Below are 20,618 nucleotides of genomic sequence, written 5' to 3' on the forward strand. Positions count from 1 at the left end.
TTGAAAACGAATGAAGATATTGAATTCTGTAAACGACATTATTTTTAACTTGAAATGAGAAGCAACGTATACTTTTTAAAACTGATTTTGACAGATAATTAAATTACGACTGTAATAAAACACATTGGTGTTTATTTCATTTTCTGTCGATAAAAAATTGATATAAAGTTATTTAGAAACAAACAGTTTTTTCGAAAAATTATAAAATTTGATGACCCCTGTAATAAGTACATACTACATATTGGAAAAATATTACACATAAAAAAATGTAAAGTCTGACTGTAGTCTAAACTTGTAATCTTAACTGCCCAAAATGATGAGGGAACGTCATCATTAAAACTTTATTTTAGAAACACGTAGTAAGATTCTTTTTAAAAAAAAATTAAGGCCGGTAGCTTCGTTTTCTGCAGGAGCTTTTCAACATTTCAACCATTACTTCTTGCTGTGAAATTATAAATATCACTTGTCAACAACTTTCTCTATATAACACAAGGGCAGTTTTGTTAACAACGGTTTATCGTCACCTTTTTTTAAATTTTAGTGAAATTGTTGCATCTCGTATTTTGGAACGCGGTTTTCAATACTGTTTTCAGCTTACAAACCTTTAGAAACCGTACCAGATTCTTACACTGTGAATTTTTTTGTTGGAAATGAGATATATTAAAAAGAAACTTGTGTCATAGAAGCTGTAGAAGCTTATACTGTATCTCATTGCCAACAAAAAAAAAGTTGATGAAGTATCTGGTATGTACGATTTCCACGTATAACATGTTAAAGGGGCATAGACATTCCTAATTCTATTTTTTTAATCTTCTAAATTGTACAAGAGTCCCAAATACGTCAAATTTTTATGTATAGCAAAAATAAATCTAAGGGCCTTAAATCAGGGCTGCGAGCTGGCTATCGACTAGTTCATAATAAATGTTTTTCAGATTTAAAATTTTAACCATTTTAATTATGTTTGCGCTTTTGTTTTCATGACAACATATAGCAATTAGATACATCTCTTTCTTTATACAATTTATACCAGGTGTCTAGAAAATGCGTGAATACCTCCGGCTTATTTTCTGATTTCTTAGTAACGATGGTGATTGAAATCCACCTTTTGTTTTTTAGGACAATAACCACAACAACCAGCAGTCATTAATCGTTGTGCATTATTATTAGTAAAGGAAGCTGCTATTTTTCATTAATAAATAAATAACAAAACATTTAATATTACATACATTTATAAATTATAAACTAAAACAAAACCAACTAAAGAAAAATCCATTGAGGCATAACCAACTAAACACTAGAGAAGATGTTCAAAATTCCTGCCTTGTGCATATAAGTAAGCTTGTAATGTTTCCAAATTTTGATCATTTTTTGTAAAAGTTAGTCATAAATAAATAAACCTTTATTTTCTACAGGTATTATACCCAATTACAGAAAATATACATTAGTCATGCTAGTTAAATGACACGTTGAAATTACTTAAAATAAAAATAAAAAGAAGAAAAGAAACAAAAAAAATTAATAAAGATAAATGAAGTTAACTTCCATTGTCCCAATAAGTTACGATGCAGTGTCTAATTTTTGTAATAGCGTCATGATGGATGTCGCAGTTCCAAGCAATTTTGTTGAAATTATTGCATATTACATGCAATGGTGACTTGCATAAAATATTTGTTCTGCAGGGGTGTGTATAAAATGTAAAAACTTGACGAGTATGCTGAGTTCTGGGGACTAAAAAGTTGATCTTTTGTAGAAGCGATGTGCAGTCTACACGATTGTTCAAAAGTTTCCACAGAAACGAAATGCCGCATGATATTCTACGAATTTTAAGTGATGTGAACTGAAATCTTTCAAGTAACAACGTATGATCAGTGCCACGTGGGGGATATGTCCTATCAACAATAAAGCTTAAAAACTTCAGAAATTTCCTCTGAACAGATTCAACATGAATAATATGTATTTCGTAAATCGGAGACCATACACACGCACAATATTCCAGCCTAGAGCGAACTAGAGAATAGTATAAAGCTGATAAAGACCGAATGTTCGTAAACTCTTTGCAATTCCTATAGATGAATCCATAGGTTTTAAATGCTTTTGCAACAGTATCATGTATGTGGTTCACAAAGCTAAGTTTCATATCGTATATGACACCGAGATCCTTATAGATATCTGTTCTTTTAAGCTTCGAAGTTCCCATTGAGTACGTGAAGACGATAGGTTTTAATTTTCGTGTGAAAGACATGACAATGCACTTTAGGATATTAAGAGTGAGTCGATTCCTTAAGCACCAGTTAATTAATAATATTGATATCTTCTTGGAGTTGAAGACAATCATCAACGCTTGTGATTTTGGCGTAGATCTTTAAGTCATCAGCGAATAGTAATTTTCGATTTAGTAATAAATTAGGCAGATCGTTAATAAATATTAAAAATAGTAACGGACCCAAATTAGATCCTTGCGGAACCCCAGATGTTGGTACCGATGACTTCGACAGATGGTTTTGATAACGTACACGCTGCTCACGACCAATCAAATAAGAAGAAAATAATTGTACCATAGAGTTAGAAAATCCCATCAAGCGCAATTTTTTGAGTAAAATGAAGTGATCAATTTGATCAAAGGCCTTCTGAAAATCAGTAAAAATTACGTCGACTTGACCATTATCATCCAATATTTCAGAGACATCTTGCGTAAAACACATAAAGTTAGTTGTTGTAGACCTTTTTTTCATAAAGCCATGCTGAAAGGGGGAAATTGACTGCTTAACAGAGTTATATATTCGTTTATGTAAAATAGTTTCTAATACTTTCGCAAAGTTACACAGAAGAGATATTGGACGATAATTTTGAATCAACCTAACGTCTCCTTTTTTAAGTATGGGACAAATAATGGATTTTTTCCAGATAGAAGGGAAAGATGATGTTTTAAGGATAAGATTAAATATGTGTAATAGTGGTTCAACTAATACTGAGCCAGTATCTTTCAAGAAAAAGCTAGGAATGCCGTCACTTCCTGCAGTAAATGAATTTTTACAATGATGTAAGGTATCCAGAATTTCTTCTCTAGAAATATAATCTATATCTATTGAGAAATTGACATTACAATCTACAGATACAGAGTTTAAACCTGTGCTATTCGAATCAGTAAATACACTACAAAAGTACTGATTAAAGCTGTCAACAATAGTTTCAGGTGTGATCATTATAATGCATGATACCAGGAATTCTAGAGGTCCCTTTTCTCTGTTGCACAAAACCCCAAAATTTCTTAGGATTATTAAGAAGATTGGACTGAATATCCTCAATGTACGACTTGTAAGCCTTGGTAATTAAAGATTTAATTTTTGAACGATAAGATTTAAATAAATCGAGATAATATTGTGATCGATACATTTTAAATTTAGTACGATAGGTGGACTTTTTACGAATTGCTTCAATAATTTCTGAAGTGAACCATGGTGGAAATAGTCATCAATACCTGCCAAGATAAAACTGATTTTGGCAAATGACATACCCTCTATGAAAAGAGAGGGTGGGTGGGCGGGGCTAGTACCTACTAAGATAAGACTTATTTTGGTAAATGAGATCCATCTAAGAAAGTAGAGGGCAAGTGGGCGGGGTTAGTACTTGCTAAAATAAGACCGATTTTGGCAAATGACATGCCTTATAAGAAAAGAGAGGGCGGGTGGGTGGGGATCCAAAAACAGAATACCAATTTCCCGCAAAATTCTTTTAAATAATTTATAAAAAAAATCTCCATGGGTTCCCAAAATAATACACCATGGGTACTCAAGACTTTTTCAAATTCGTAAAAATAAAACACTAAAAGCTCAAAAGATTTTTTCAAGTTCATCCAGCAACCATATTCCTTTATATTTATCCGAAAATCGCCTTCACTTAAAATCGACCAATGACATTATTAGGATTTGCCTTAACAACCAATCAGAATTTGATTTAAGTGAAAATTCCACATCGTCAAGGGTAACGGGCGATTTCCAGAAATTTCACTAAAATGAGTTTCTTGTTCCGGCGATTTTCTAACCGAATACCCCTCCTGCTCGGTATTTTTCTGAAAATTTGCCTTTAATGTCAAGAACGCGTGCTTTGTGAATCGAAAACTGACCTCTCGTGCGCGGCCCGCACTCGGTCAGTTTTGATTCAAAAAGCACTTGTCAACTTGACATTTCGCTGAAAAAATACCTTGCACTCGGGATATTACGTTCTAAAATAAAGTACCAGAGGACCTAAAATTAACTGCGAACGTTTTAAACATAGGATTTTGAAAACTTTGACAACTTTGACAATTTTTGATATGTCAAACATTTTTAACTGCTCATTCGATTTTTGCTTCGCTCTATATCAAGCAAACATTGTTGTCAAATGGAATTTTATCAAGTTATTACAAAAACAACACAACCATATCTTTGTACCAATTGATATGGTAATTAAACGTGGTCATGGGAGAAATAGACTGCCCGACAAATAAACCCGGACACTTGAATATTTGTAAATTTACGCTAAACGTTTAGTGTTAGAACTTTTTTTACTTTTTTCTGTTTCCACGTGTTCTAGAATAAAGTTATGTTTTCTATTAATGAATACATTAATTTGGTTTTTGGAATATTTTTTACAAACGTTCGACCAGTTGCAGGTACTCACAAAAAATTCAAGTGTCCGAGTTTTTTTTGTCTGGCAGTATATTAACTAAAAGTTTTATTACTAGTTATTGCGATAATGAATGTGTTGTTTAATTGTTAAACGTAGCAAAAGAACCCATTTTAAATTCATTACAACTCCACCAAAATGTGAGAAGGAATTTTTTTACTATTTTTCCCACCAGTTAATTGTTAAGAGCATTAAAATGATCTATTAAAGTCTTTAAAAAAATGTACGTTGTATTTAAAAAATATCGATTTGCGTAGTGTATTAAATTAGGCTTCCCCTTTCAGACTAAAAGCAATGGTGTTTACATAATTTCAATATTTCTATCAGTTCTCAAGATGTAAGTCTGCGACGTTTTATCTGAGACACCTAAGACACCAATTTAATTACTCCTGTTATAAACTAAGTTATTTCCCTCCTTCGGAAGAGTGATGACGTAATTCAAAAAGCATTAGTTTAATCTGTTAAAATACTGGTGCTCCAGTGTTATGCTACATAACTTTACAACTATACAAAGTTATTGCAATTAGTACTATGAGGGACATGGAATTCTGGGCAGTCTGTTCTTGTCATTTCAAAAAATGTCAATGTAGTTTAGTTTAGTTTATTGCCAAAAATGTAAATGCACCTTTAGCGTCAATATGATTGATATTTTGTCAGTGTCAAAATGACAAATACGTCGAACATTAAAAGCGTGGTTATGAGTAACTAAGGTCTGGTCATGGCCGACTAGTATAAAGATTATGGCCTGTCCAAAGGACTGCCAAAGGTACCATACGTGCTGCCATCTATTAATAATTCAAAAACGACAAAAGAATTATTAACACTTTTTGAAAGGCACAAAGGCATTCATACCGAAACAAACCACCATTACACGTTTTGAAGTCCCATAATGTCAAGTCAAATTAAAATTTTGCTAAATTATTAAGTGTAATTATTAATAGATGGCAACACGTATCGTACCTCTTGGACAGGCCATAATCGTTATACTAGTCGGCCATGGTCTGGTTTAGAAATTTTGACAATTGTATGACACCTCTGCCCAGTTTTCCGTGTCCCCGATGGTATCATCAAAAAGTTGGTTATATCATTAAAAAAAAAACAAGATGTTTTAAAACTTTAATCTGAAGTAAATATCGTTTATTAAGACTTATTATCAATTTTTGAAATACCCATATTAATATTAGTGAGATGCATTGTGGAGAGAATATGCTGTACTGATGAGACGTAAGGAGGTCGTAACTGTATTCTACAGATTTTTATTGAGTTGTCTAAAATCTTTACGCACATCAATGTACTTACTGCTGCCATCAATTAAATTTTATTTATTTACTTCTGTCGAAATACTGCTATATGATCGAAAAAAAACTCCTCTAAAATAATGACGTTAGCAACACCAATTTGTTTTTTTTTTGAGTTTGACAGTTACAGTCAACTAGCTGCAGTGTCAACATCATTATTTTAAAAATAAAATACACCATGCACTGGAGGAATTTTTTCTCGATCATACTGTATTAATGACTTAATTCGAAAGCATTAATTAGAGGCTGTTTAAACAGGATTAATAGATTGACTGATTTATTTTATAGAAATTTTGTAACAGGTTTTATTTCAAAGAAACGTTACGTTATGTCAGAATGATAATTTGCCTATAATAATTCATATAGCTACAAACCGTTTAGATCTGACACTATTTAAGTAAATGCTTTTTTTTTTCCACGAGCATTGTTCTATGCAGAAGTTCGTTAGTGAATTACATAAGTACAATATTTGTAGAATGGCAAAAATTACAATAAAATTAATAGATATATCAAAAGTCACAATTTGAGACTAGTTGTAACATGATAAAAATCCGCGATCTAGAAAGAATATAGATTTATTATTTTCATTAAAGCAAGAAATAAACTTAGTGGCATTAAACTCACGCGGTGGTTGACAGTCTAATTTTAAGGTTAAGTAAAATAAGTAAAAAATATGGACTCAAAGTATAATAATCTGATTTTACGTAACGTATTGCAGGTGACGTACGAAATAAATGGTGGAAAGGGCATTTGCGGGTTTAAAAAATTAAAAGCAACTATGTTATATTTCACAGTTATTTTAAAACAATATTTTTTTTCCATTTTCGTGAATGTTCTTTCGTACATTAGCGTCTATTTGGCATAATTTATAAGACTGTTTATTTAAATTGAAATAAGGTATGTGCATATTATTATACTTCAACTGTGTCGCTACGTGAAACATTCATTTTCATTTACTTTTATAACTACATTACTCATTTATACACATAGTGCTCTTCATTTGTCATACCATACACATGGTGGATGCGCCGGGCAAAACATTGTTTTGATGTTGACGCCACTTTAGGCATTGAGAAGTGTATTAAAATTCATCTGACGTGCAACAACTCCCGCTCTTCACTAGTTTTTGTTTACGTCTGCAGCCAAAGGTATTCATATAAAGAATAATGCCACTACAGTGACATAACTTTTTTCTGTAGGAAGTTAGACCCAACTATTTTTCAAGTATCTTTGTTGCGAACAGATTCACTTTATAAGCGTCCGAACTTTTTGTGTCGCCCCGAAAGAGTGTGCATGTCAGTTGTAAACGAAAAACGAAAATGTAAATTGAATCGATGTAACCCATTTAACTTTCCAGTAAGTTTTATCCTGGTATTCAAGGCAGATTCCCCTGCTGGGTGGTCTCAATGCACCAGTTCAGTTAAAAAATGCATTCACACCGTCGAAGCCAGTCGGAGACGTAAATATATTCATATTGTTCGGAAACACAATTCCGTTAACTTTCGAAAAGCGTGGGTATACGTCAGTTTGAAGTTTTATGTTTTTTTGATGATATAATGTGATGAATTCCATTTTTTTTTTAAATAAAACACACAAACTGATTTCGGTAAATAATTTGGATGGTAATAGATGAGCCTTTTTCCGCTATTTTCTTGTTGTCGAGCAGCAACTAGCCTTCTTTCATCAATTATCGAGATTAGCGGCCGCAGTTAATCTCTGGACTGTTGAGCTTTGTTGAGAAAAGGTTGTTATCGATCACTATTTAATGAAAGAAAGGAATCGTTGAGAAGGTATCGGTGGGAACTGGAAACTATCAAGCGTATCGTAAAACATACCTTCTCTTTTTGTTTATTTAACCTCATTCCAAAGTAAGGCTTGTTGCACACGAACGGTAGTTCCACCGGCCGGCAGATTTGCCGTGCCGGTAAAAAACCGGAGGGTGTTTGCACACGCTCGTCATCACAGTTGCATAGACTACACAACAGAAATAAACTGTGTACAGAACCGTAATACTTCAGTTTGCAAACTAACAATTAGTCTTGCATCTCTGGCTGACCAGAAGAAAAAGGTCTGCTGGACATGTGGACGTCGATTTGCCGTAAAACGTAGACAAAGACAAAAGGGCCCCAACCTCCCAACTTCCAAACACACAAGTGTCGCATCGACACTGAGCCAGAGCGTACCTAATTCTGAAATATTGCAATAAGTGCCACCCCTGTTAAGTGCTAGTACGATCCTGACTAAAATTTTATAAAACAACAGGTATTTCAGCCGGACGTCTGCAAACCTCCATTGACTTGTATGCAATCTAATATTTTGCTCGGCGAAATGATCGGCCGGTTAGCTCGGTCGCCGGGATGTACGTCGGCGAAAATATAATATATCCGGCTGCCGGCAAAGATTTAACGGCGGAATTACCGTGATTTCTTCGTATGCAAAGTCCTGTTCTCACCAATGAAATATAATTTCATCCGGTTGTTCGACCGTCCGACAAATCTGCCGGCCGGTGGAACTACCGTTCGTGTGCAACAAGCCTAACTGGTGCAATTCACAGTTGAAAAAATGTTGCTAATTAGTTACGATTTTGGTGGAGTTTCGTATGAACTTCAATTAACTTCTAGTTTTATCTGTTTGGTAGTCTTTATCTGCAAGCAACTTAATTATAATCATTTTTCTTTAAAGTTGGCTCCATTTGTGGCAAGAAAGATCTTTGCCATTGTAACTTGCTTTTGAGATAAAGAAGTTGATAAGAGAAAAGCATGCTGTTACATTATCATAATTACCCTTAAATTATTCAGGTTAATTAAGTTTCAGTTTTTAGTGGTGTTAGATCTAATTATTTTCACCTGATTAATTAATTAATTAATTCCTGAGTTAATATTTGTACAGATGTGTGTACAAATACGTAAGACGTGCAGTTCTGTGTGTTCACGTCGACGGAAAAGCCAGACGGAGTCTGCAAAACTTACTTAACAAATTGAATATTTCACCGCGCCTTAATTCGTTTCAAATCGGTTTTGTGTTGGATTTTATCAGTTTTTGTCTGTGCTGTTTTAAATTTTAACGCTCCGACTTCCCGCTGGAACTAACTACCGACTGAAAGTCGGAAGTTCGTCTGGAATAAATATGCATGAAGTTTATGAATAATGTTTTGAATGATTAATTTCACTCGGTTTTGGGGGTTTATTTCAATTGCGTAGGGGACTTAATGGTGGTAGACAATTAGTCTCTTGTCTTCAACATCCTGTATGAAAAGACGGGAATCCGAGAATATTATCGTCGAAGTGATATTTCTTCAAGTCTGCAGGATATTTTATTTTTCATCCAAAAACACGGTAAGGCCATTTGTTCGTGTCTTGTTTGATATAGTGTACTGCTTGTAGTCGCAATACGTAACGTCAATTCTTGCTTTTGAACATTTACGTCGAGGAACATCCGAAAAAATGTTTTCGCTCAGAAATTCAATCAGAATTTTTTTTTGTCGTGAAGGATTATTGGGGCGTTTTAAAAGGTTTCCTTTCCTTTGCTGTGCAAAAGGATTATTATATCACTTGTCAAGAATTGAACAATTCCGTTTGTGATTTTGCAGACACTCGCTATTGTTTCGTGAGTAGCCTCGAGTAAATCCGGGTAATTCGAAGCTACAATCTTTGTTAAATAATTTCTTAACAAAGACCCGTCGATTTAATCGTAAGCGCACACAATACCCGAGGGGTTTTTACGCCCAGCAAGAATCGTAACACTTTAATTAGAGGTAAATTAAGTCTGTTTTAATTTGTTTGTTCATAATCATATCCGAATAATACTGTTACATTCTCTGAAAGGAGGTCTCTCGCGATATCTTCTTTACGAGCTCCTCGTTCGTCTTTTTCGCTCGGGACGTGAAATCAATTACACTGGAGGGATACAGTGGATTCTTATAATTATATTGGGTGGCGGAGCGAGAAATTTCCAGCGAATTATGTACAATAAAAAATGAAATACGATTTTACTGCTTCTAATTTAGAAGTATAATTTATTTTAATGTTTCATCACGAATTCTTCCGGCGTTTTTTCCTAAATAAAACTGACTTTTTGTAACGTTAATTTATTTGTTGTTTTGGCTTAAGGGTGGTGTACGTAAAGGGTTGCCAGAGGTTTTCGCTTGTCAGATTTATTGAATCTAGAACTATTCGGTTGGAATTTCAACCGCCGTCGAAGAAAAAACATGATTTTCTGAGCAAATGTAGCCAAACCTTCGGCGCATAAATTTTCAAATATGCCTCGTTTTTGGCATTCTTCTGGGGGCCATAGTGTGTTATTATTTGCTCTAGAACTACTTCTGTTGTCGTAGTCGGATATTAATAGCAACTTTGGCGCGTAGCTCCACATTGTGAAAATTTACAACATGTTAACCTTCATTTAATTGACGTAGACCACTTGGAAAGTATCTTAAGATATTAAAGTAAAAACTTTCTCAATTCTCTTCTCCATTACTAGTTAGTTTAGAAGCTGAAAACTGTGTGGTAATAGGAGTAACAGAGAAAGAGTGTAATAACACTGAAACGCGATTATTTAACCTTACGCAGCACACACGTTATTGGACTGAACTGGTGGCACTTGTAGTTAAATGTTTTTTAAACCCTAGTTTAAGACATTTATCATTGCGTAATAAAAGTTTTATGGGCTTTTGAGCCGCCAGCTTTACGGATCCGACCGAAACCTGAATTTAATAGTGGCGGGGTATTTAAGTCTGATAAAATTTCCATAGGACTTTGTTACTAAATCTTCAGGGGTTGCAGGAACTTAAGTCGCACTAGTGTAAGATCCATTTAAGCCTAACTAAGTTGCTTGCGTTGATATTCTTTCATCTTGGAGTAATACAAGAAAATCGTTTTATTTTTAATTAATATTTCATTTATTATGAGCATCGGCTGTATTGTTTTATTGCTAACCGTAACTCTTGGAATTGTAATTTTAAGTTTATAGGTGGTTAAATGAAAATCGTCTAAATACGTTTTTATTACCCATGTTTTTACGACGAAAGATTATTGTAATACTGTCGTTTTCTTGTATTATATATTATTTTTATTTTTGGACTACCATTTTATGGAATCATTAAACAGTATGAGACGAATAACTTCATAACTAAAAATTATTTAAATCTGGAGCTTTTAAACACAATTTGACGTTAAAGAATCTAGAGATGGGATTTTAATACAGTAATAGAGTGGCTTTCACCCTGCTTTTAAAAAGTGGAGCAACATTGACATAACGTAATTATAGTCCAGAAAGCGTCTATAAAAGGCGACAGTGCTAAGTGAAAAGATTAATTAATAATGTTGTTTTGGCCCGTCGGAGTCTTTATTGAATGGCCCTCGTATAATTAGATTTCCATGTCGGAATTTCAAGTGCATTTTCTCGTATACACTCTCCGACGAAGAAAACCGGAAACGGCATTCGCATGCAGATTTGTCGAAGTGAATTAGACTTTTCCAGTGGAAGACTTACGAACTGTTTCCTTACGTCGATGGTGTTGTTATTGAACCGGTGACACAGATATAAGGTATAATAAATGTTGACATAAATCCAGGCGAAATATATGCCCTCGAATAATATTGCACAGGAAATATGAGATATTTATGCAGATCTAATAAAAAGAAATCTTCGTGTGGAGTTCTTTTAGCCGCATCGTAGGCGGTTACGGTTTCCGAAGTGTGTTGCCCTCGTTTTAATACATTATGCAGGATGATTGTACAGTTACGTGCAAAGTAAATGCCCCGTGTAAATCGCAATTTGTTAACGCCGGTGGAAACGGTTTTTAGTCCGACAATAAAATGACAGCTCATAAAACATCATACATCAGATTTTGCGGGTTTTAAAACGAATGTTTTACTTTATTACGGTCTGGAGAAAAATTCACAGATAAGGGTGGAGCGTAGAGATATTAAATGACCGAGGGAAGTTGAGAGAGGTGATATAGAAAAAAATATTACTAGAGATAATTTAAATAGCAGGAGAAATGTGGTGCAGTGGATCTAGTGGTATAGTCACATTGCTATTGTAAAGTAATGGAAAAAAACAAGGAGTAAATTTATGGCATGATGAATATGAAAATCAATTTTTTTTTCTAGAAAAACGAATGAGGACCGAAAGCTCAAGAAGGAAGTATTTCAATAAGAGGAGAGAATTGAATTTTTCGTGATCCACTGGTTTTTACATATTTAATAATACATGTTACTTCCTCGTTAACATATATAGTATCTACATTATTGATGCCAGAGAGAACAGTGCCGTCGAAATATCAAGTTCTTAATAACGAACGGAATGAAAGTTAAACAATATATGCAGCAAAATTTTCAACCCATTTTCACTTCTTCATCTTAAATAAGATACAAATTTAAACACACTTGATAAAACTTGAAGGTTTCAATGTTGTCTACCGTTTATCTTATCACTAAGGCATAAGTAACACCTCATCTCAGGATATCCTTTTTAAAAAAGATCATTTATGACGCGATTAGCTCATTAGATTAAGAATATTTTTATAAAGATTTTATTGAATTAACAAAATACATAAGCGAACGAATTTGTCATGTTGCATATTCAATGTAAAGTTTACTTAGCAATTTGTTTATTTTGCGAAACTTCACGCATTGTTGGTGCAGTCAAACATATTAATATTGATGTGTGCAGAGTAACACTAACAATAACATTGCTCTCTGTCCAGAATTTCTGGGTAATTAAATTTTAGAGTTGGTCGATAAAACAAATTTGTTGTTTCTAAAACCATATTTTCGAAATGCAAGCAATTGTCGCATCGCATGTAGTACTACTAATAGTAGAACTATATACTCAAACTGTCGGAAAAATGGGGTGATCAATAAAACAGATGTTTTCATTCATTAATTTCATTCTGTATAAGAAATTTTAGAAAATATTAATGCGTTGATATACCACAATACAAACTGATGACATTTTGCATATTTTAGGTAAATTGCAGGGACGAAAAAAGTTTTCGCTAATAACATAAGGCAATTTTTTAATGACTTCTTTCCAGTTTTCTTCTAGTAATCTTCCAGATTTAGGTTTGATAGTTCTCTAAATATTTTACTAAAGTTTTACTAGTTAATAAAATAGAGCGACAAAACATTCAACAATATTTGTTAAAATTTTAAGTGAAATTCAAGTGACTTCTCGTCTTTTGATCTAATTGTGTAATAAAGTCTTCAGTTTTGCTGTACTTTTTTGTCTTTATAATTTTCTCGTAATAAGAGAACATTAACTGTAGATTTACCCGAAATTCGTGATTTTTTTGACAGGTTGGCAACATGTCTACAAATTTATGATGGCATACCTGATGTTAAATTGAAATTTGGGCATCAGTTTACCAGCTCCAATCTTCCTATTCATTTTTAGCCGCGTTCGTGTCAAAATTGACAACTGTGAACTGATATGCTAACATTGGTGCCAATAATACAAAATTGCCAACAGAAAAATTTGCTTCAATCATTAATAGTTACCCGATATCTACTATATTAAAAAAACACCGTTAGATCAACTGGTTTATCTCGAACTTTTTCTAAAATATTAATTATTTTTTATTTTATTTTATAAGTTATATTTACATCAAATGTATAACTTCGGATGCCAGAGGTTAACCACCGAATAACTAAACAGTAACAAAGTGCCGAGGTCATTGATTTTCCTTCGATGCTTTATTTTTCTGCATGTAATATTCATATTTTACATTTTCTCGGAAATGGGAGATCTGTAATTTTAGAATAGCGCCAGCAAAAAAAGACGTTTGTCAAAGTGGTCGCTATTTCAATACTTTCCTATCGTTTGAAATGTAAAATCGCCGCACGATCGCGCTTTTCTACAAAGAACGCTGATATTTTTGCTCCGGTTTCAATATCCAGTTTTTGCAGGCAGTAGGTAAAACCCTCTCATTTATCAGCCTTGTCCAGCTGTGGACTAAATCCAAAATTTAAGAAAGAAGCTTAAAGTCTTTTATTGTTCCTGCGGCCCTTAATTCTTCGGATTCCGACTGTGGCTTTTGACAAATGCCCGAGCATCGTTAGTTTTCTCGCTCGAATTCTGGACCTCTTTTTCGTTATGTATATTTGAAGAGCGGCCGCTGTTTTACAACACCTGTGGCGTTAATAATTGAGTGGCTTTCTGGAAAGGTTTATTGACAATACCACTTAACGCTGGCATACTCGTCGAGTCATTTTATTGCCGCCTCCAAATTAAATTTTCAACACTCAATGACATCCCGATCCATAACTAATTTTAAAGTTAATTTCGCGAAAATTCGGAGTGACGCGCCGTAAATCGCACGGAAAGTTGAGCCGCTTTTTGTTAACCGAGTGTTGTCAAACGTTAAAGTAACAGAGACGTTTCAGTTCCGGTGATTCCGGTCTGTTGTGCACTTGAAAAGGGACCGCTGCACAGGGTTTCCGGTTTAGTTTCTCGTATAAGGATTCTATAATGGTTTTCCTGATATTTTCAGAGATCGTTAAACGATAGAGTGTTTAAGCTCAGTTTCATGGCGTCTTACAAATTGTTAACTAAAAGATTTATTTGATTTAGATTTAGAAGTCTTGAACGCGGTTAATTGACGAGGCACGCCTGGACTTTGCCTCTGGGAAATTGAGGAGGAAGGAAATTTTTAGTTTAATTTTGGAACACCTAATTAGCAGTTGCCGTTGAAATGCACTAGAGATTTCATCGAATCGTTGTATAGCGTCTGGAAGTTTCTTACGTTTGCTGTGGTGGCTTGTACGTATTAACACTCATGAATGATGTACAAATTGTATTTAATTAAACAGAGTGGTGTTCATGATTTCATGTTGAACGTCGCTTTGATTATTAAATTGTTCGAAGAAAATTACGTTGTACATGTTTCATTATCAGTCAAGGTGAATTAGGCTTTCTGTCTGTTTAGTAGCTTTAAGCCTTTACTATAGTCGTAATTTTAGCGAAGGTAGCGGATAAATTAAACTAGAATTAAATTTGATGATATAAAATATATGCAAACATTTTCAACAGGACCGAAGTCTTCGAAACTATTAATCCTCTAACACATGATCCCCGCAACACCGAAAATACACTAAAGCTATCTGTTGAAACGTGTTCACAATTAATTGACATTTTGACCATCACGTGGATGATAACATATTTGTGTTAACAGGACTGGATTTGAAATTTCTAACAAATAGCTCTCTACCTCCCCTGGCTTCTCCCTCGTTACAGCCCTGTCTACGAGTCATGAAACGTAGACAATATATGAAAGTATTAAGTGTCTCGATGGACTCGATTACTATGCTTCCCTAGCTTACGCTTATGTTTATACATCGAAAGAATGTCACGCAGAAATTAGTAATACGAAAAATACATTCAAAGTTCTAATAAATAATTTTTAATAAATTGTATTATATTTAAAATTTGGTACTTATTTTGTAAAGAGAGCGTTTTCCTTCTTATATGCCGTTGAGCAATTTTATTTTCGTTGGAACCGGGCGTATTGCGCTCCGATTTTATCGCCGGGGTTAGCGTATAACATATTTTATATTTTCCGAGTATAACATAGTGCAGATTACACATGTACTTAAAAACCCTGTAAGTCCACAACACCCTTGAGTGCTAATTTAAATGCAGTACCAGTAAAAAAGAACGTGAACTGGCAGTAATCCAAAACTGACGGAATGGAAATTGTGGCACAAAGTAGTCAACTTAGAACACGTTTAAACTTTTAATTTTACAACGTCTATAGTGCGAAGAACGTTTTAATCCTCAAAGGAACAAAATTGAAAAAGATCGCTGATAAATCCTTGACACATAAACAATGATCTAATTTGAGTAAAATATTACCTTTTGAAACTGAAACTAGACGGCTATCTCAAAACGACGGGACTAAAGTAATTAACCAGGTTAAAGTGGAGATGTGACGAGACGCAGCAGCAGAAAACGGATTCTGTTCGTCTTTGTTTTGAATTTAAATGTAAATTTTCACTCGTGCTTAGGGACAGTTTCAAAAGTTTAAATCGTGACAAGTCGAGCCTTAAATTAGATGTGTAGATAAATTTTTCAAGACGCACTAAATGTTTAGTTTTACTCTTGTGTTTGTCCCGAGAATTTTCTCCACCACCTTTCGCTGCAAGCGTGGAGAAACGTCTTCTTTTTGTAGTAAAGTTGACGTATTGTTGTGAATACAAATGAACCTTTCGCTAGCAGTTTGCCTTAGTTGCTTAGCTCGTATTGTTGCGCTAACTTTTATAAATCTAGTAAAATATGGAATAGCTAAGGTCTAGCGGACTCACCTTCTGAGTTGTCTGTTGGCCAGTATAACCCCCATGAGGGCGATATTGGCGGCCATCCCCATCGTTCCTAAGGCGAAAATAAGCGCCGCCTCTGCGGTCCCTCCAGGATGACACTGAAAGACTTTGGTGGCATTCTGGCTCGCATTGGCAACAGTGCTCCCAAAACGCAGGTTGGCACCGATCATCGCCACCGCAGAACCTGTCACAGAATTTCGGTTTTGCACATTTAGCATCAACAACCTAACCGCAAACCCTATGAATCACTTTGTTCTTGAGGAACGTCGGGAAAAGCCGAGGCAAAAGTTGCCTGTCGATACATATTTTTTTTATATTTTAGTAATTTTATTATTGTTGAAAAGTGTTGAAAAATTTTATTTTTTAGAAAATATCGTCAAAATATGCACGATTATGCAATTTGTGTGTCTGTAACGAAAAACAGATAATCTACCGAATCTTGAAGTTTGAAGACTGGAACAATCAAAATAAGTAGCATTCCAGAAAGGTAGGTAAGAATTGATCGAAAAAGCGACGGCTTTTTTACGTCAACAAAGTTAGTAAAGTTCTAGCAGTATAGATGCGGTTTTGCCCCATTAAAAAGTTTCGCGAACATCTAGTCTTTTCAACGGTTAAATAATGTGCGACCGAAAAAAAACTCGTCCAGTTGGCACCCGAAGTTGGCTTGTTTTGTTAGTATACGACGTGGGTGTACCATATTTGTTTCTTTTATTTTTGGGCAATCTGTTAAAATGACATTTATTCGACCTATTTCATTTTAGACGGTGTTTAAGAGTGGACATTTTGAATGTAGTTTAGAAATTAACCCACTGAATAGCCTATTTAACATGATTAACAAACGTGTTGGATCAATAGCAGTTTGACTGATAGGTACAAGTACACTTTTAGTGCACGTCGAATGCCAGCTTTATTGATAGTACGTTTATAAATAACGAGCGATCAGAAGCAAAACCCTGTACTAACTAGTTCGTCTTTTTTTCGTGTGCAGATTCGTTGTCATTTGTCACATCTGTCATCTCACTTTTTGTGACATATGTAGTGTAGACATACGTTTTAGTTACAAATGACAATCAACAAGTAACTTGCAGGTTTTTTCGTTATTGTGAAGACGGTGCGCAATATACATATCAAAATGCCCTACACGGGGCAAATATTGCACACACATTTTTGAGAAACAATTACAATCAAAATCAAGGTGGATTCATAAACTACAAGTACAGGAGAATGTTATTTTACAAAATTTTAATAGTATTTGCCAAGTAAAATGTTGACGTGACGTCATGGAATTCTTGGTGAGGATGATTAGATAAATTTTAATCAGCGTTTTACCATCTACGTTTAAAATTTGGTAACAGTCCAGTAGTTTCGGTAATTTTCTGTCTAATAAAAGTAGACACATACGGTAAACAGACAGATGGAAGCGGAAGATCTACATATTATTATTTATTTCTATATGCTGTATATAATTTGAGGAAGAGGCAGATATACCGCCAAGGAAAAGTTTCTGAAACTTTAATTGTTTAACCTACTTATTGATGCACAGCGAATACGAGATTATTTAGATAACATATGTATATAAAATGAGAAAATAATTGTACAACATATTTTAGAAGCAATATTTTACCATTTGTTATGACGTTATGAGGGGACAAATATATTCACTAAATATTTTTTAAAGATTTCGCAGTTGAATGTCTTTAAAACTCAGCTCATAGCATGATGTGTTATAAAGAAATTACTTCATTATATTATTAAAAATTTTCTTTATTATTAAAAATTTTTGGCAGTGTTGTGAAAAACCATTTAACTGAAAATTAACTATACGTGTGAAAGTTTTATACATCTGTTAAAAAGATTAAAATTGCAAAATAAGTAAGATATTAGATATTCAAGTAAATGTTTGGTATATGACAGCAAATGCTTAATTGTACACTATCAACTACTTAATATTGAACGTTACAAATTTATTAAATATTTTTAGGAGATACTTAAGACACTTAGGTGCGTTGAATTATGCCAGGGTGTGATAAAACGAATGTTTTTTCGACTGAAGAAAACAGATTTCATTGTCTTTGAGCTATTATGTTAAATTTAAACTATTTTTATACCCGAGCGTAAGCTAAGGAAGTATTAAAATACGGTTCATTGGGCTATTGGCTACTTTCATGCTCTCTCGACGTTTCATAATCCCTAGTGTACGAAAAGATAGGTCCCCCATTTCCGTCCGTCTGTTGTCTGCCTGTGTCGATTTTTTTTTATTAGACATATCCTCCGAAACTACTGGACCGATTGTTGTCAGATTTTAGGAATATCATCACCATCTAGATGATATTCCTAAAATGTAGTAAACGCCATTTAAATATAATAAAATCCAAATTGTGTCACATTTTATACCAGTATAAGAGCACTGACGTTCGGTAAACTCGGTGGTTGTGCTGTAAAATTGTCGAAGTACTGATGCGAAGGTCGCTGGTTCGATTGAATTATGGGTTACAATTTTTTATTCATCATTAAATTTTGTAATTTTTTTCAAAAGCGCCGAATTTGTTGGACAAATTTTTCTTATTTGCTTCTTCTCAGTATTTCGGCTTTTTTCAACTAAATGTCCTATCTACCATTCTAGAACGATATTAGGTCTATGCTTACTGACAAACACACTATGTAGTCCTAACACTCCTAACTATCAAAATTTACATACACAATGCGTTAATTAAGCTTCATTGGAGGAATTATTTTTTTGTCTGACTTAGGATAGTGTCATGAGGTAGAGAAAAAAAAAATGGTCTAAAGTTATATAGACAGAACTTCTCTGGCGTTCGTACTTCAGGCTGTACGTATTTGTGCAAATATAGCGTTTTTAAAAATTATAAAATTTAATTGTGCGAATTATGTATTTATGTTTTATGATGATTTTTATGCATTATTTTACAAAATAATACATAATAATATGTGTGGATTGTTCAAGCACAAGTAAAGAAGCATGCTGTGCTTGAACTTGTTCTTTCAAGTGAGTTTTTCCATAAAAAAATGTGATGTCATCTATATTTTAGCAAAGACGTGTGTATCAACATGATACGTTTAATGTATCAATAATAATAACAGTATGGTATTCCTGAATTTTTTTGTGTCACTTGTATAAGGACTGCTAAAAGGAGAAACGTAGTAATAAATCACAAGTATTCACTCATACTCTACGGGTCGTGACACATCAAGAAAATATTAAACTAGCCAGTCGCCTGATGGACCCGATTACAATACTTCTTTAGACTCGTTATATTTTGTACATTTTAAGAGATAACAGGGCCAATTCTGAATCAAACATGTTAAAATTTAAAGGTTGTTAAAAAATAAACAGCCAATCAAATTTACGAATTTAACTTGTTACTATGGAAATTTGCAATTTAACAGCCTTTAAATTTAACAGGTTTGATTCAGAATTGCCCCTAACGTCATCAACTTTGGGGGGATAAACAAATATATTTTGGTTAAAAATTTACCATGCTAACGATAACTTTAAAACGTCTGTAAGATTTCAGAGCATTTCAAAATTTCAAAATTAAATTGCGAAATGTTGTTATACAGTATTGATTTTTTTTTTACAAAAATCTGTATGTCTTGGGTAAAAAATCAACACGGATTCGTAAACTACACGTGTAGGATTATGTACTTTTATACAAGTTAAATCCATTTACTATGTACAATTTTGAGGTGACGTCATAGCATTGTTGATGGATATGGTTAGACAAAGTTTGGTTAGCGTTTTACCATCTACGTAATATTCATAATACACATGAAATTTGACAACAATCGGTCCAGTAGTTTCGGAGATTATCTGTCTAATAAGAATCGTCAGGGACGGCGTACAGGGAGACCCATTTTTTCGTACTCTAGGGGTCATGAGCCATCGATAAAATGTGAAAGCAACCGGTCGCCCGATGGACTCTATTATAAACAATACTTTCTTAGCTTACGCTCAGGAAGTAAAAATCTTTAAAATTGGGCGTGTGTCAAGTTTACGAAAGATTTTACATTAAGAGACAATTCTCAATTTTATCGAGCTCAGTCTTTTAACTGCTACGTGCTTTAAAACAATCTTAGTAATTAAATCAATACTCAAAATTCAGCCTAAAGATTTTAGCATTGAATGAAAAAAAAGACATTCCTAATTGCCGTCAATTTCTCTGCTAATAATGGTACACAAATTTATATAAATGGAGTCTAACTAACTGTCTTCTTTATACAGTTTGGGTATTATTTCGATTTCACTTATGCGTATTAGTCGCTTTTTGGTCCAAACTGTATCTGAAAAGTCTTCATGTACGCTTCGTAATAAACT

The 20,618-nt window shown here is 33.9% G+C and overlaps 2 protein-coding genes across 2 annotated transcripts in view; one reads left to right on the forward strand and one right to left on the reverse strand.

The window, feature by feature from the left end:
* Positions 1 to 20,618, forward strand: part of LOC135122697 (midasin) — a 176,799-nt gene that overhangs the window by 39,208 nt on the left and 116,973 nt on the right. The gene's annotated exons all lie outside the window — the stretch shown is intronic.
* The window catches only part of LOC135120517 (uncharacterized), a 47,533-nt gene that overhangs the window by 22,625 nt on the left and 4,290 nt on the right, over positions 1 to 20,618 (reverse strand). Inside the window, exon 5 of the mRNA XM_064044834.1 lies at positions 16,268 to 16,507. Coding sequence (XP_063900904.1) covers positions 16,268 to 16,507 — 240 coding nt within the window. The remainder of the gene's footprint in view (positions 1 to 16,267; positions 16,508 to 20,618) is intronic.

The sequence above is a fragment of the Zophobas morio genome, unplaced genomic scaffold (genome assembly GCF_036711695.1).
Source record: "Zophobas morio isolate AGI-343-1 ecotype UQ-CSIRO unplaced genomic scaffold, CSIRO_AGI_Zmor_V1 ptg000005l, whole genome shotgun sequence".
NCBI classification, from domain to species: domain Eukaryota; kingdom Metazoa; phylum Arthropoda; class Insecta; order Coleoptera; family Tenebrionidae; genus Zophobas; species Zophobas morio.